General features: G+C 51.1%; 1 protein-coding gene across 1 annotated transcript in view; it reads left to right on the forward strand.

Moving 5' to 3' along the window:
* The window catches only part of GABBR2 (gamma-aminobutyric acid type B receptor subunit 2), a 349,564-nt gene that overhangs the window by 317,909 nt on the left and 14,968 nt on the right, over nt 1-16,687 (forward strand). Inside the window, exons 14-15 of the mRNA XM_026013320.2 lie at nt 10,393-10,503; nt 14,887-15,111. Of these exons, the coding sequence (XP_025869105.2) occupies nt 10,393-10,503; nt 14,887-15,111 (336 nt within the window). The remainder of the gene's footprint in view (nt 1-10,392; nt 10,504-14,886; nt 15,112-16,687) is intronic.

The following is a 16,687-nucleotide window of genomic DNA, read 5'->3' on the forward strand; positions in this document are numbered from 1 at the left end:
ATCTTTCCTGTGAGTTGAGAAGCCATGGAAGGTCTCTGGGGTAGCAACCAGGGTGGAATCTGAAAGGAAGAGACTCCCAGAGTCCTGGTCTCACTTGGGTGGAGAGTGGAGCAGTTGTCTGAACTGACCACCCTAGGAGGAAGGGCAGGTTTAAGGGCGAGAGCGATGAGTTCAGACTGGAAATGTCAGGTCAAGGAAAGGATCGCCCCCCTGGGGGAGGACCAGGGTGGGAGCTGGGGCGGGGGCAGGGGTGCTGCCCAGGAGAGGGGGTCGCGGTGGAGCACAGCGTGTGGGGCTTTCCTTCCCTCATTTTGCAGGCAGTTCCAGGTATTTGCCTCGTGAAGCTCTGGGTTTTGTTTATGCTCGAGGTTTGCTTTACAATATCCCCGAATCTTACTGCCCCTGTGGGCTCTGAAGGACCCAGGTCTCCCTTCTCGACAGCCCCTCTCGTCTCCCACTGCTCTTTTTATCAATTTGCTCCTCCTCTGCCACCCAGATTGGGTCCCCCAGATCCTTGCCGGGCCCGGCCTCAGAGCTCACACACACCCTGGGAAAGGCCATCCTGCGGATTTCTGCCCCATGGGTTGGGCCTGAGGGGTCCTGGCATCCCGGTCCTGCCGAGGTGGTACAAGCCAGACCCCAGGCATCAGAGCCGCATCCCATCTGGTGCTGCTACCACAGAATCGCCAAATGTTGGCCCTTGAGGGGACCTCAGAGGCTAAGGGGCTTGCTTGCCCCATGTTGGCTGGCAGACTTGCTGCTTCTACAAAACTCAGGCGACCATATGAATAGTTAGCTCGTATTTCTACATATCCCAGAGTCAGCTGGGGACTCATGGGCCTTGAGATCTGGGAAGAACTGGACAAGCAGCACAGACGTGGGTAGACACCAGACAGACCCAGCTCACGCAGACAACCCTGGGCTGCCTGGTGTGTCTCATTCAAGGGAAGCCAGAAATCTGGGTGTTCCTGTGAATCACCTGAGTTTTAAATCCTGACCGTGAAGACAAAAAAATTCTAAGTGCTGTATAGATCAAGTAAAACACATCCATGGCCCACACACCACCCAAAGGCCACAAGCTTCTCTGTTCTAGAACAGTGGGGAAGACTCCACACCCCAGTGCCCAGTCGTGCCCCGGTGACGCTCTCTTTCTTGAGGATGTGCTGCTGGGGCATCATTCCATCTGTGGAGGTGTGTTTGGGCACGGGTCTCCTTACCCAGCACATCCAGGCTTGGGGAAAAGCGCATGATGCCACCACCCCCATGTTGGGTGGGCGCTGCAGACCATGAAGCCAGCACCTGAGAAGCAGCAGTGCCATCGCCCGTTTGCAGGGGGCCTGGTGAAAACCCCTCCATGATCAAGCACCTCTTGGCTTTGGGTCCAGCAGCAACACCTGTGAGTTCTTCCTTCTCCAGGCTTCCCCCAGAGGCCTCAGACACAGGCCCAAGGAAAATAGGAGCTCTTTTGAAGACCCTCTCCCCAGGGAGGGGAACAGAGCCAGGCCACAAGGAAGGATACAAGAAGTTGCAATGCCCCCCACCTGCTCTGCAGGAAAGAGAGCTGGCTGGCCTTTGCTTCTGACTTGCTATGCAACCTTAAGCAAGTCTCTTGTCCTCCCCAAGTCTCAATTTCCTCACCTGTAACACAGGTATAAAATCCCTGGCTCCTCCACCAGACTGCTCTGAGGTCAAAATCAAAGAGAGATTCTAGCATGAACACATATGGGCTGCAAAGGGCTAGAAGGGTTAGGACCTCTAACTAAACTTGTCAGCCCCTAACTTCCCCAAGACGATTCCCATCCCACCGTGATCCCTATACAACACGGGATTCCCGGCTAATTCCAAGGTCAGATTCAGAATGTCTCTCTGAATGGGACCAGGCAGGGGTCTTGCTGTCCCACTGGGGTCCTGATGCTGACCAGGGCTGCTTGCCCTCCTCAGCCAGGTTCCAGATACCTCACCTCCTGCCACCTCATCTCCCCTCTGCAAAGCAGGATTCCATGAGGATGTGGCCTGCAGGCATTGGGTGAGTGGCTCTGGGGTCCATGCTTATTGATCTGGAAGCTGTTGCACGTGCACCTGAGCAAGAATATATAGCATCAACAGATTGGATGCATCCAAAAGCCAGCTCCAGGGGACTGATGGGGCAGTACCAAGCACCCATGAATGTTGACTGGTGAGCAACTCGCAAAGCCGGCCCCTCTTATGTCAGCCCACGGCGTAGTCCAGTGCACAAGACATGGGACCAGGGTCAGGATAACTTTATCTGGGTCTCCACTCAGTCACCCAGGTGCTATGAGTCATCTTCTGGGCCTCAGTTTCTCCATCTGTATAAAGAGGAATTGGACTAGTGCATGATCCTTTCCGTGTTTGGTAATGAAGAGCCAGGGGAGGGAGATTTGGCCTGTCACGGTGACCACAGGACACTCCTGGCAGTTGGGGCCCACGGTCTAGGGGCTCTGAGTGCCTTGCATTGAACCAGACTGTCCCTCACAACAAAGATTTGTACCCCCTCCAAAGGAAAAAAAATGCAGAAGCACCCCTGTTGAAACACCCTGGTGGATGATCTCACAGGTCCCTTCCAGATCTGGGATTTGGAAAACTTTCACCCAAATTCACAACCAAACATTCTAAAAAGAAATTCTTACCTTGAAGTGACAGCTTCTAGCTCTGCTGCCTCAGAGATGTGGGACTGCTGCTGTTAAGATAAGCAGCCCAGCCCCGGAGGGATCCGGAAGGTTCCTCCCGGCTCCAGTGCTCTGTGACTCTGCAGCTGGAGATAATGACGATGGTTTACACATAAGGAGCGGGCTTTCCAGCCTCTAAAGCCTGCTAAACACACCATTTACCTCCTTTGATCGTCTTGCCAACCCCGGGAGGTTGGAGATGAGCAAACCATGGCTCAGAGAAGGCTTAGAGATGTGTTCAAAGTCACACAGCTGGCAAGTGATGGACCTGGGGTCTGAACCCAATACCCTTTCCTCTCGCCCAGACTTCTTTGACGGGACTCCCTCGTCATCTCCCCCAGAAAAGGCAGTGCTGACTCCCCTGCCTTCCCAGAAAAAGAGAAGCACCTCAGAACTCTGAAATGCATCCTCCCCTCCCCTCACCATACACACTCAAACTCACATTGATATACGCACATATTCACCTCCAGTAGGAAAACCCACCAATTTTACCATATATTTCAAAAATCAACTTTAGAATTAGAAAGCAAGCAAGCAAGCAGCCTGAATGGCCCAGGGAAAAAGTTCTGAAAGCCAGCTTCTGGGAGCTGGTCAGAAGGTAGAAGGCACCCCCTCCTTCAAAGAAGCACTGGCCAAGTGGGGCTGGGAACCCGACATTCACAGCAGTGGGTCCGAAGTCCGAGGGACCAGGACCCTGTAATCACAGGTACAGCATGTGATCCCCTTCACTCCTGCCACCCGGACTCCCCACCCTCCGTGCCCAGACCTGCACCCTGACCAGCCCTAACCACCCCGGCCAGCTCCACACGGGACACCCAGAAACACAGTACTATTGGGGTCTGATCTGCGGTTAGAATATACCGACCATCCACGTCAAGACTGCGCTTGTGCTAGGCTGTCGCTCTGTGTCACAGGTGTGCGAGTGATGAGAGAGTCTGCATTCTTAAGCAAAGATCTGGTAAGCCAAGGACCAAATGTCACTCTGTTGTTTAAGATCCCTTAAGGCCTTGCCGCCCAGATGGCAGTCCCTGGACCAGCAGCATCAGTGTCATCTGGAAGCTGCTAAGAAATGCCGCATCCTGGGTCCCACCCAGACCTCCTGGCCCTTTCTGCACTTCAGCAAGCTGCCCGGGTGGCTCAGTATCCAGTGGGAAGCAGGGCTGGCCCCTCACTACTCGCCAGCCACACCGGCCTCCCTCTGGTTCCTACAACACGCCAGAGCCCTTGCTGCCGGCTGTTCCCCGTCTCAGGAATGCTGGCCCCCCTAGGTTTGCACGTGGCTGCTCCCCCTCCACCTCCAGGCCTCAGACCTTATGTCACCACTTCAGAAAAGCCTGCCCAGGCTCCCTGATCTCCAGTCAATGCCCCTCTTGGCACCTCTCAGAGTAGCTCGTGGGTCTCTTCTGCAGCTCTGATCGTGTTCCCGCCACAGCTTGCTGTGTGGTGTGCCCGTGCCAGCGTGCCCGCTCCCAGAAGGCTAGCACACTGTGGGCCTTATGCGCCCAGGCCCGACGCGGAGCACAGCACACGGCACACAGCAGGCACGCAAGACGGAGTGGATTCTGAACGAGCGAGTGGAGGACAAATACAGGCATCCCTAACCGCGCCGTCAGTTAACCCTTAGACTCACTTGCAAGGCAGAACCTGAGGTCTAGGAAAGGGTGGGACATGCCCACGGTCACCTGGCAAGTCTAGGTGGAGCAAGACCAAAGCCTTTGACCTTTCAGGACCGGGCACCTCAAGCCACGCCCGGCGCCCTGCCCGTCGGTGCACGGGGCCTGACAAAGCAGGCCGTGAGCAGGGGCCACTGACCTACATTGTGAGTAATTGCATTCTGCAGAGGGACTCTCGGGCCAGCTGCTCTCCTTTCGCCGCACAGATGGGGGAGGCTTTCCCGGGCAGCTTCTGCTGCCGCCCGCTGCGCCGCGGTCGGGCCGGGAGTCAGGTGTGAGCACTTGCGGCCTTGGCCATCACGGACAGGCGTGGCCTCTCTCTGGCCGCTGCGCCCTGTCGCGCAGGAAGAGCATTTTATCAGCTTGCATTCAGCTTGCCGCCCCAGAGCACGGCCTTCACGGAGCTCCGGGGGCTTCGGGGGGAGGCCTCTGCTGAACGCCTGGCGATGAAGTCATTCCTCCCCCACGCAGCACCTCACAGTTTATACAGCAGGGTGCTAGGATTATACCCACTGTCCCCTTGGAATGTGACACGGTGCTTGCGAGAGGCAGGGCAGGCTGGGAGAAGCAGATGGTGAGGGAGGAAAGAACACTGGCTTGGGAGGCTGACAGGGCTGCGTTGGAACCCAGCTCAGACACTGACCAGCTGGAGATTTGGGGCACATTCTTTCATCTTTCTGTGCCTCTGTTTTCTCATCTATAAAATGGACACAACAGGTTGTTGGAGCCTCATGAGGCTTTGACAAGACGGCATATGCAGAGTTTGCAGCTGTCATCCATGACAAGTGGCACTTGGCATTCTTGGGGCGGCTGTTAGTGGGTGAGGTCGACTCCCTCCCCCTCCGAGGCTGTCTCTCGTGGAATTGTCCTGATCTTACTAGGATGGAAGAGCCCTGAGGACAGGGCTTGTGGCAATGCTGCTTGTGGCTGTATCCCAACCCCCTCATGCCCAGAACAGTACCTAGCAGGTGGCAGTGCTTCATAGTTACATTGGAATGAATGATTGATTACTTGGGTAGTTGCCCAGGTGGGCAACAAGTCAGGAAGAAAAATAAAGCAGAGAAAAAAAACAATTTGAGAGCTCTTATAGGCCAGTCATGCATGGGAATTGATTTAGACCAGTGGAAATGCTGCAGTCCCCAATCACATGGAGAGGCAGGGCTGAAATAACGGCTCAGACCCTGATAGGAGATCACAGCATGGCATCTGCAGGGGTCAGGGCCCTGGATCGCTGGCCCGCACTGAGAGCAGGATGAGCGTAGGGTCAGCAGGCCTGGGTCCCGCAACCCTACCTTCCCCGATAGCTGTTACCCTCCCACCCCACTCCTGCTGTCTGGAAGGGGTGGGGCTGGTCCTCCAGGGTGCCTGGAAATCTGGCTTCCTTTGAGACCACTGGGTGCCTTCTAAAGTAGCATCGGATGCTGCTGACGGCTTTGCGGGCCCCACTGAGCCACAAAAGTAGCTCTGCGTCCTCAGTAGAGGGTGAGCCGCAGCCGCTGGGCCGGACCCTCCGTGTGGGCCTTGGGTGCCCCCTAGTGGCACTTTGGTGTATGACAACGACCCCAAGTAAGTGCTCAGGCGGTGGCGCCTTTCCACGCCCCCACTGTCCCCTCCCCTCACCCCTGCAACCCACCCTTTGCATCATCGAATGCGGCTCTCCCCCTGTGTGTGACTGCTCAGACCGCTCTGAACCCTAGTCCCAGGCACTATTACAACTGATCAGATGAGCAAAGGCATGGCTTTTACGGTCAGCTTTGAGATTCAGTACAGGGGACCTGACTGTTCAGACTCCCCGTCCCCTAGCCCCAGAAGTACATGAACCTCCTCACTCCTAAGACCACCCCAGCCCCTGCCGCTCTGATTCACATAGAGTGTGCAGAGACATGGGGTTGTGTGAGGATGATGTTAACGATCAAGAGATTTTTGTGGTTTATTTCTGGATCTGCGCTTGGGTGGTGGGAGCATAGGATGGAAGCAGCTCTGCCCACCCCCGGGACCACTGAGTTCTCTGAACACTGGACTGGCCCTTGATTTTTTTTCTGCCCTCCCCACCTCTGCAGTGGAGGCTGTGCTTAAGCTTATTGAGATGGGTGGGGGGCTAAGAGACCGGATGTAGGAATTAGGATTCAGGATGGGAAGGGTGGGAGCAGACGAGGATGGGGATTGTGAAGGGGAGGGTGGCTCCTAAGAAGTTAAAAGATAACCTGGCTAGAATGTTAGCTGCAGAAGGGGAAAAACAGAGCCAGCAGCAGTTCAATGAAAGCTACCTAATGGTGTCTTAGGCAACCATAAGGAACACATGAATCACCAGTGGAAGGTAGTTGTTTAGGAAGCCGAGCAGACGTAGAGCAAGGGCACAGGCGGACTCACTACCACCTGGAGCGTTGAGCTGGATTACAGGCCTATAGATCAATGGTAAAGTGAAGGAGGTTGAAGGACCCTGTCGGCTCATGGCAGGAGGTGATGTGTATGGTCACTGCAGCTCTTTCCCTCCTGAGGAAGGGCTTGCAGGTGCAAGGAGGGGGCTTAGGATTATTCTGAGAACCCCAGAGGAAAGGAGGCAAAGACCAGTGGGTAGAGGTACAGGAGAAGGTTCTGGTTCAATAAAAAAGATTGTGCAGCCACTCACCAAGAGTGGAAGGGGGTGGGCTCTCTGTCACTGGGACTGTAAGAGCCAGACAACCACTCAGCTTCCCATGAATAGAGTTTTCATAACATTGAACAATGGTATATGACAGCATCGGTCCTTTATACACAGAGAATCTAAGAGTCCATCATAAATTATTACCTTTCATTATAGAACAACAGATACTATCATCATTAATGGGTTTGCTATTCATGCATGACCGTAATGGGCCTCTGCTACTGCATTCTGATGTCTGCTTGGTTGTCAAGCATTAGAGAAACCCAAGTTTCACTGTTAGAAGTCACTGTTGACCTTGGGACCAGCACCTTTCTCCATCTCCTCAATTAAACAATGGAAGGACATCAGGAAACCCCCATCACCATACTAGAATCCAGCCCAGTTCCTGGGTGGGTAGCAGTGGAGGGGAAATCTCTGGCCTCTCTGACTGTGGTTCTTGGTGATCACCTTCTGCTGGGGTGACTCTTACTAGTGCCCACAGCTGCCACCACAGAAGCCTCAGGGAACCACTAGAGCCTGTGTGTGGACTCAGTGACCATGGAACCAAAGCAGCTGAGCTAAGGCTGTCTGTGGCTTGGGACAACAAAAGGAAAATCAAGCCTGAGAGAGCATGCAGCTGGATGGTCTGGTTACAGAATGGCCTGAGTGCACAGGCTCCACCTCCCTAGCTCTTCCTGCTTCCATGTGGAAGCACCATCATTCCCCAAATCACAGGAGCCCAGACCATTGCTCACCTCAAAGGCCAGACAGAGAGCAGGGCCAAGAGAAATAGGGTGCTCATTCCCAGTTACCTAAGGCCTGCTTTCCACATCCAAAATATCCATTCTTGAGTGATGCTGTCGATGTCTACCTCTTACCCTCAGGCATGTGGCTTTTACCCTAGACCTTAACAGGACAATTCCATCCTAGAAACAGTTCTTTGATTAAAAACCCTCAGCGGGTATCTGTTCTAAAGGCAAATAGATTTGCAAATATACCTTTAACTTTACTTTGTAAATTTGTTATTGGTAGTGTATGGATGTAGAAATTCTAAAACTATTTTGTGTCTATTTAGTATTGAGCAAATGAGTGACTGTTTTGATATTGTGGGAAACCAGGGATCTTACTATGAGAGAAGAACAATGCAAATACAGAATGGGAAGAAGCCAGAACCCTGTGGCATAGGATTTTATTTACATCTATCTATAGACAGATGGTAGAGAGACAAGGATAGGTACATAGAATAATGATGAATGGATGGAAGGATGGATGGATAGATAGATAGATAGATAGATAGATAGATAGATGAAGAAGGAAGGAATGAAGGAAGAAAGGAAGGAAGGGCCTAGAAGTAATGATATCCTAGGAACAGCAAACACATCTAGTGCCCAGATCTTGGTTTTTTAATATCATTCTCCACCAAAAAGAACCAAGACTCCTCAGAGAAATGACTGATTCTAAGGTTGGAGAAAGGAGAGTACAAAGTCAAGTACTTATTGTGCCAAGAACTAGGAAAGTGCTTCCAAAAAAGTATGGGGATGTATTGAAAAAACACACGAGGCTGAACAAGTGAGTTTCCCACTGGCCAAATCTGGGGGAATGTGAACATCGAAATGAATGATAGTAATGGAAATGAAAAAGAAACCTATAAATGCATACTGATAGGGAAGGCCCAGTGGCTCAGTGGTTTGGCGCTGCCTTCAGTCTGGGGTGTAATCCTGGAGTCCCAGGATGGAGTCCCATGTCGGGCTTCCTGCATGGAGCCTGTTTCTCCCTCTGCCTCTTTCTCTCTGTCTCTCATGAATAAATAAATAAAATCTTTTTTAAAAATGCATACTGATATACATAAATAAATGGGAAGAAAGGAAAGATCTTGTTTACAGTGGAGTGCCAAGTATTTAAATAAAATTAGAGAGTTAAAAAAAAAAGTCACCATTTTACAGCCACCAAAAGAATGTGACTCAGGTAGAAACCATCACTGGTTGCTGAAAACACTGAGTTGGCATTTGTGAGGAAATAGGACACTCACACGGTCTCAAGGTATCTCCTACAGAGTATTTATTAATAACACGGGGGAAACGGTACCTTTGAAGTGAAGAGATTGGGCAAACATCACCTGAACCAAATGATCAGTTAGCATCATCAATAATGGGATAAAGTGCCACTGAGAAGAAGCTCCAGGGAGGCAAAAACCTCACTTTCCATAGGATTCCTGCCACAAACGCATACCCTGGATCTAATCGTGAAAACACATTCGAACAAAACCAAATTGAAGGACATTCTACCAAATAACTGACCTGCATTCTTCAGAAATATCAATGACATAAAAGACCAAAAAAGACCGAGGAATTGTTGAAGATTATAGGAGACTAAACGCATGACAAGTAAATCAGGACATGGTCCCAGATTGGACCCTGCTTTGGAAAGACCACAATTGTCTTAAAGGGCATTATTGAGTCAATTGGAAAAATTTGAAAACTGATAGCACTTTAGATACTGTATCAGTTAAATTTCCTCAATTTGGTAAGTATATGCGGTTATAAATGAGAAACTCCTCATTCTTAGGAAATACTTGCTAGGTATGGAGGGGTGAAAGGTCAGGATATCTGCAAGTTACTCTTAAATGGTTCAGAAAAAAAGATATGTAGAATATGCTTTTTTTTTTTTTTTCATTCTCTGGGTGTGTTTTTCTTCTATTTCCACCATGTGACTGATTCTCATCCAGAGTTTCCCAGCTCAAATTCCTGAGAGAGAGAGAGAATGAGTTTGGGTAGAGTCGTCTCCACCATCCGTCTTTGAGCAGAACATGGTACTAGGAAACCTCCTAAGTCTCCTAGCAACTCTGGATTGACTGCTGTGGGTCAGGTTCCCACCCTCTGTCCAATCAACTTTGGCCCAGGATGGGTCATGTGGTACATTAACATTGTTGCCCCCACCGCTCCCTCACTGGGTTGATGGGCAAGAAGGCTTCCTTAGACAAGCTTGGCAGGTCCCAAGGCTGGGCCAGCCAGCAGCTACTGGTGTTAATCCCAGAGACACCTGAAGGCCTCTTGACATAACTTTGTGCCCTGTTCTCACCTTCACTCTTTCAACAAACATGACAGATGCATGCTCTGGGCCAGGTCTTAAGCTAAGTACTAGAAGCACAGGAAGTGACCCACTCCCTACCCTCAGGAGATCTGACTCATGTTTGAAAAGCATGAAGAGCACAGATAACTAGGGTGCAGGGCTGAATCATGACCAACAAATATAAGGCAGCCTCATGGAAACATGGAAGAGGAGTCCAAAAGGCCTCCTGGACAAAAGACTGGCTGTAGCTCATGGGAGGGAAGGTGGCCGTCAGATGGGGCCCTGGCTGCTGGAAAGGTGCCCAGTGCCATCCCTGGGTTTCTGTTTTCTCTTTGCACAGCCGGACCCAGCAGGACGGGACATCTCTATCCGCCCTCTCCTGGAGCACTGTGAGAACACCCACATGACCATCTGGCTTGGCATCGTCTATGCCTACAAGGGGCTTCTCATGGTAGGTGCAGAGCAGAAGGCAGAGGTTGGGGGGCTGCTTCTCTGTCAGAGCTCTCTCTCCCAGGGGCCTCTGTGAACGTAGAAATAAACAGGACCCCCAGGTTGAAGCACTTACCTGCCTACCCCCGTGTTCGCCACATGTTCTCTCAATTCCCACAACAACCCTCTGAGATAGGTGCAGATTATACCCCCATTTCACTGATGAGGCTGATGAGGCTTGGTTTGCCCGAGGTCACTCAAGCTAGTAAGTGGCAGATTCAAGAGCTTAACCACAGAGTAATCCCAAAACCTGTTAGTTGGCCTCGTGTCGGCCACCATGATACTCCCGGAACAGCAGTCTGTCAGCATCTAGCACACGCTCACATCCCACATTTTACTGGATTCTCTCAAAATCTGTGGGAGGTGAGTGGAATCATCCTCATCTTATAGATGGGGAAGGTCAGGCTCAGAGAGGTTAAAGGGCACCTGGTAACCTCCAACCTCCAACCCCAGTACTCTTTCCACTCTACCCATTTGTTAGATCAAAGATCTGTTAGATCTGTGATCAAAGGTCACATACCAAGGCCACCCCACACGTCTGGAAAGACTTGAAAGGGCCGCCACACCCCACCTTATCCCACATTGACCCTTGAAGCTTCTCTCCAATCCTATGCAAACTGCGCCTCCCCTAAAATCCCTCCAGTGAAGGATTTTAGTATATATGCTGCCGAAGCGAGCACCCTCCAGTGAAGGAAACCAGCTCCCATACCCTCCTCAGGTCTTGCCATAGGAAAGTCAAGCCACCATCCACGTCTGTGTAGCCTCTGCTTAGAGCCAAGAATGAAGCCCTCTCCAAAACTCATATAAATTGGGATTTCTTGTATTGCTCAAATGCATCCATACCTGCTGCTGCTTTGGAGAACTGTTTCTGAGGGGCCACACACCAGAAGAGCATGTGCTAGGAGACCCTAGGCAGAGAGTGTCCCCCACTTCATACTAGTTGAAACTAGTTTCCATAGGGAATCTATGAGGACCGCTGGACTGCAATCTGGGCCCCACAAAGTAATGCCCCAGAAGGTGTCCACAGGAAGCTCCCAGAGTGGAAATGGGACTTTGAGGACTGGCCAACAGCCCTAGGCTTAGAGATGGGCACTCAGGAGACATGGTCACCGGAGTTGTGAGAGACAGGTGGCATAGGCCTGAAGACAGATTCATCATCAGTGGGCAAAGTTGCCAGAGGGCGGCTTTCAAGTCCACATTAAAGAAGGATTTTGTACAACAGAGCAGTGGCCGCAGAGGTGGTGGTGCCCCCTAGGAAGGAAGGCGCCCCCTTCACAGGAAGCATGTGGTACCCACAATTGAGGCCCCCAGCCCTTGCTGAAGAATGAGACTGAAGCCAGATGCTCCAGGACCCTTCTAGCTCCAGGTCCCCCGATCTTGAGACTCTGTGAAATTAGATTATGGGGAATCCGATTGACTCTTTAAACTGCATTTATCTGTAATGTCTTGACCATCCATTATCTTCTCCACCTGCTTGCAAAAGTGGCTGGAGATGACTGTATCTCTTCCTGTGAAGCTAATACCTTCAGCTGGGTCGTGTCCATAAAAACTGTATTTAGCAGCACAAGTGTGTTACTGTTTCCAGTGTGTGCAAGGAATTGTCCTCAGCCCTCCTGGCCCCTAGGGTTTGTGACTAAAATTCTAGCTCCTAGTGCCTCCTCTCTGAAACCACAGAATTTCAAGGCTGGGGAGAGAGTGCCCAGCCCTGAGGCCCACTCTCCCCTCTCAGAGTTTCGGCACTCCCAGCCCACGCTGAGCATCCCCGATATCCCCATTCATTCAGTCACTGCTGCCACACCTCCAGGGATGGCAGCTCACCTACCTCACTGTGACCTGTGGCATCGTGGATGCTGTATCAGTGTCCTGTGGCTGCAGTCACGAATCACCGCAAACTGGTAAACGCAGACTGGCTTGAAACAACACACATTTCTTCTCTCACTGCTCTGGAGGCCAGGAGTCTAAGACCAAGGTTGAGCTATGCCCCCTCCAGAGACTCTAGGGAGAATGCTTCCTGCCTCTCCACCGCAGCTGATGGCTGCAGGCATCCTTGGCCTGTGGCCGCATCCCTCCAATCTCCACCTCCATCTTCACATGGCCATCTCCTCTCCATGTCTCTCCTTTGTGTGGCTCTTGTGAGGACACTTGTCATTTGATTTAGGGCTCACCTGGATAATCCAGGAGGATCTCATCTCAGGACTCTTAGTCATATCTGCAAAGACCCTTTCCCCAAATATTCAGTCTCTGTGGATTGGGATGTGACTTGTCTTTTAGAGCCCCCATTTAACCCACTATAGGCAGGTTGCTTTTCTAGAAGGCTCTTCCTTATCCTCAGCTAAAATCCGCCTCGATGTAACTTGTGCCCATGAACCCCTCATTCTACTCCTTGAAGGCCTGAGAACAAGTTACTGTTTCCTTCTGACACTCTTCAGAGATTTTGCAGCCAACCACCAGGTCTCCAAACTTGCCCACATTTAACAACTGGTAGAGACTCTCATGATGGTTTGTGGGCCCCTGGGCAGGTCACTTAGCCTTGTCCAGCCCCTGCTTCTTCCCCTAGAAGATGTGGACAGCCAGGCCCTGCTGGCACAGCCACTGTGGGACTGAAGGGACCACACACACGGAGAAACCGGCACAAAGCAAGGCTTTCAACAGCCGTTGGGTTCTTTTCCTCACTTGGTATCTGCTTCCTGGGCTTCTGGTTCCCCCATTTTAAAAGGAATCTTTAAAAAATAAATCAGTCTGGGTGCCTGGCTGGCTCAGTGAATGGAGCATGTGACTATCTTGGGATTCTAGTTTTGGGCCTCACATGGGGTGTAGAGATTACTTTTAAAAAAAGAAAATCTTTAAAAAATGTTTTAAATAAAAAAAAATGTTTTAAATGATAATAATAAATCAGTCTATGATATAATACACTTACAGAAAAGGAGAGGAAAGCAATCATGGTTGTATAAATAATACCAATTACAAAATAACCGACTCTTGTACTGGGCACCTTGGTTTACAAAATGCTTTCACAGCCATCCTCTCATTTCATCTGGACACAAACCCTGTGAGATGGTATTATTATTATTATCTCCATTCCACAGACCGTGAAACTAAGGCCCTGAGAGGTGAAGTGATTTGCTCAAAGTCACACAGCTGACGAAAAGCAGCAGATTACAGCTCCTCCATCCTTGTGCCCCCGACCCTTCACTACATGGCACCATGCTGCCATTCTAAGTCGAACCGGAAAACAGAAGCCCTCAGTGTGACATTAAGTGGCTCATACAGCTCTGGATGCCCTGAGTTGCAGTGGTGAGGTCAGAGGGAAGAGGGGTCTTTGGAGAAAGGCCTCCTGAAAGGGCTGGACTGCAGCCAAAGCCCCTGCATGGTCAGCATCCTGGTCAGCTCGCCCCCCGACCCCCACTACCATTCTGCCTGCCATTCCATCTGCACTTCCTCCTCAATCTGCCCTCCCCTTAGACCACCCAAGGAGTCTAAACCCTCCACATCCTGCTTCAGATCACACTGGACCTCTACCTTTCCGTTTCTGTTGGGAGATGTATTGGTTAGGAGTAGAGTTACAAGTAACAGGAAACCCAAAATAATAGTGGTTAAAGAGATAGTTAACTTCCTCCTCAAATAGCAATCTAGGGCTAGTGGGGGTACCCAGGACCTCAGCTCCTTGGACCTTGTGTCTCCCCCATCTTCATCATACAGCTCCCACATTGTAGACTAAGATGACTTTTTGGTCTAAGATGGCTGCTTAAGCTCCACCTATCACACTCCACTCCATCTACTAGGAAGGAAGAAAAGGAACACAGTTTCCCTTTATAGATACTAACCAGAACCTGTCCTGAACCTTCTCATACACCATACCTAGCCTCAGGACAGTTAGGATATATAGTCTCTATTCTGAGTGACTTTGTGCACTGAGAGGTAATAGAAGTCCCAGACATGGGGGCTCTGTCTTATTTAGTGGTTAAAAAAAAAAGGGACTGAACTTCTAGAAACCATTCACTTTTGCCCCTGTATGACTGTGTGGCCTTGGACAAGCCCTTTCCTCCTCTCTGGGCCTCAGTGTTCTCCCTAGAGCGAGGGGAGGTTGTCACAATCATGTTTCTGGAAGCCTTCCCACCACGGCCTGCTATATGTGAACCAGTGTTGGGGCGCAGGAGAACCAGATGCTGTAACATCCCCAGTATGCATTTCCTCAGCAGGACTCAACCCAGGGCCACCAGTGGAGAACCGGAGTGACATCCAGAAGACCCGGCCCACGGCAAAGCTCCCAGCCCCACTTCTCAGAGCGGCAGGTATGTGCCACCACGGGATAATGACCACTTCCCCTCTCTGCTCACCATTTCAGTTGTTCGGTTGCTTCTTGGCTTGGGAGACACGCAACGTCAGCATCCCTGCCCTCAACGACAGTAAGTACATCGGGATGAGCGTCTACAACGTGGGGATCATGTGCATAATTGGGGCTGCCGTCTCCTTCTTGACCCGGGATCAGCCCAACGTGCAGTTCTGCATCGTCGCTCTGGTCATCATCTTCTGCAGCACCATCACCCTCTGCCTGGTGTTCGTGCCCAAGGTACGGCCCGCCCTCCGCATCCTGCCGTCCGACCTCTGGCCTCTGACCCTGCCCAGGGGACTGCTAGTTTCCTACACTTCCTGGCAGTTCTACGCTTTCTCTGCTTGTGATGATTATAGTTCACATCACGGAAAGTTAGGAAATGCAAACAAGTAAAAATCAGATTTTCCAGTCTCGCCACCCAAAAACAATCACTGTCAACGTTTTGTTTTAGTTTTTTACTAAAAACTACGTATTTTTGATGTTTCCTTCCAGTCTTTTTTTTTAATATGTTGTTTATTTATTTAAGAGTGCACACACATGTATGTGCGCACCGAAGAGAGAGAGTAGGGGGAGGAGCAGAGGGAGAGGAAGAAGCAGACTCCCCGCTGACACAGAGCCCCAGTGCGGGGCTCCATCCCAGGACCCTGAGATCATGACCTGAGCCAAAATCAGGAGTTGGACACTCAACTGACTGAGCCGTCCAGGTGCCCCTCCCAGGCTTTTTTAAATGGTTAGGCAGTGAACTTTCTCAGTTACAGCTCTGATTATAGCTCACGTATTGTTTCATAGTTTGCCTTTTCCACTATGAATTTCTCCTTTGTATTTCTCACAGTCATAACCACCAACGAGAGGGCATGCTCCATGTTTTCTTGTCCATTTGATTCCCTTATTGATGAGCATTACAGCCATTTCCAGATCTTTTATGTTATAAATGAACTTCTTTTCTCCACATAACACATGATCCCCGCTTCTGGCCACACTCTTCAGACAGGCCCTCAGAAGTAGTATTAGTGGGAAAAAGGACTAAATGACCACTTTTAGCAGCCACTGACATGTCCCATTCATCTGAAGCACTGACCTCCAAGACCAGCCTGAGAAGTATTTTTCAAACCTTCACCTTCCCGGCAGTGGGCAGGTGAACCAAAGGCTCCGGCATCTCTGGAGTCCCTGCAGGAAGCTGGTCTCAGCATCAGGGAAGAACGGGAAACAGAGAGGGTGGAGGGAATCATTGGCCTGAGTGGGGTGGGGTGGGGTATGCCTTGGAGTACGGTGGGGGGGGGGCCCCGGGAGATCAGTCAGGACCACTGTACCCTAAACAGGCCGCCCGTGGCCCTGCATCCAGTCAGTCCCCACGTGGCAGCTTCCCCTGAGCACTGCTGCCCTATATGCCTTCCTTCTCTGTCTGTCACACCCACCCAGGCTCTAGGCCAATGCTAAGACCTTGTTGCCCGCACTCTAGCATTCTTTGATTCCGGTCAAAGATGCCAGATGGCTCCAAGCCCAGCTCTGACCGTGTCCCTCTCCTTTGTCAACCTCGGGAGCTCCTCATTGCCCTCCTGGTTCCAGAATCAAGTCCCCGATACCGGGCTGCCTTTTAGGGCCCTTGGGTCCCCTCCAGTCTCCCAGAGAACCGTATGCACCATCCAAACTGCTCTTCTTCCTAAGCATCCCTCTCTTCACCCTGCCCCCCCAATTGGCATAGGCCACTTCTTGCCCCCCTTAAATTCCCTTCTGTCACTGTCCCTCGAGCCCTGCATAGAGCCCAGCCCAGGCCCATAGCACCCACAGCCCAGCCTGCCCTCGATACTTCTGG

The sequence above is a fragment of the Vulpes vulpes genome, chromosome 12, assembly GCF_048418805.1.
Source record: "Vulpes vulpes isolate BD-2025 chromosome 12, VulVul3, whole genome shotgun sequence".
NCBI classification, from domain to species: Eukaryota; Metazoa; Chordata; class Mammalia; order Carnivora; family Canidae; genus Vulpes; species Vulpes vulpes.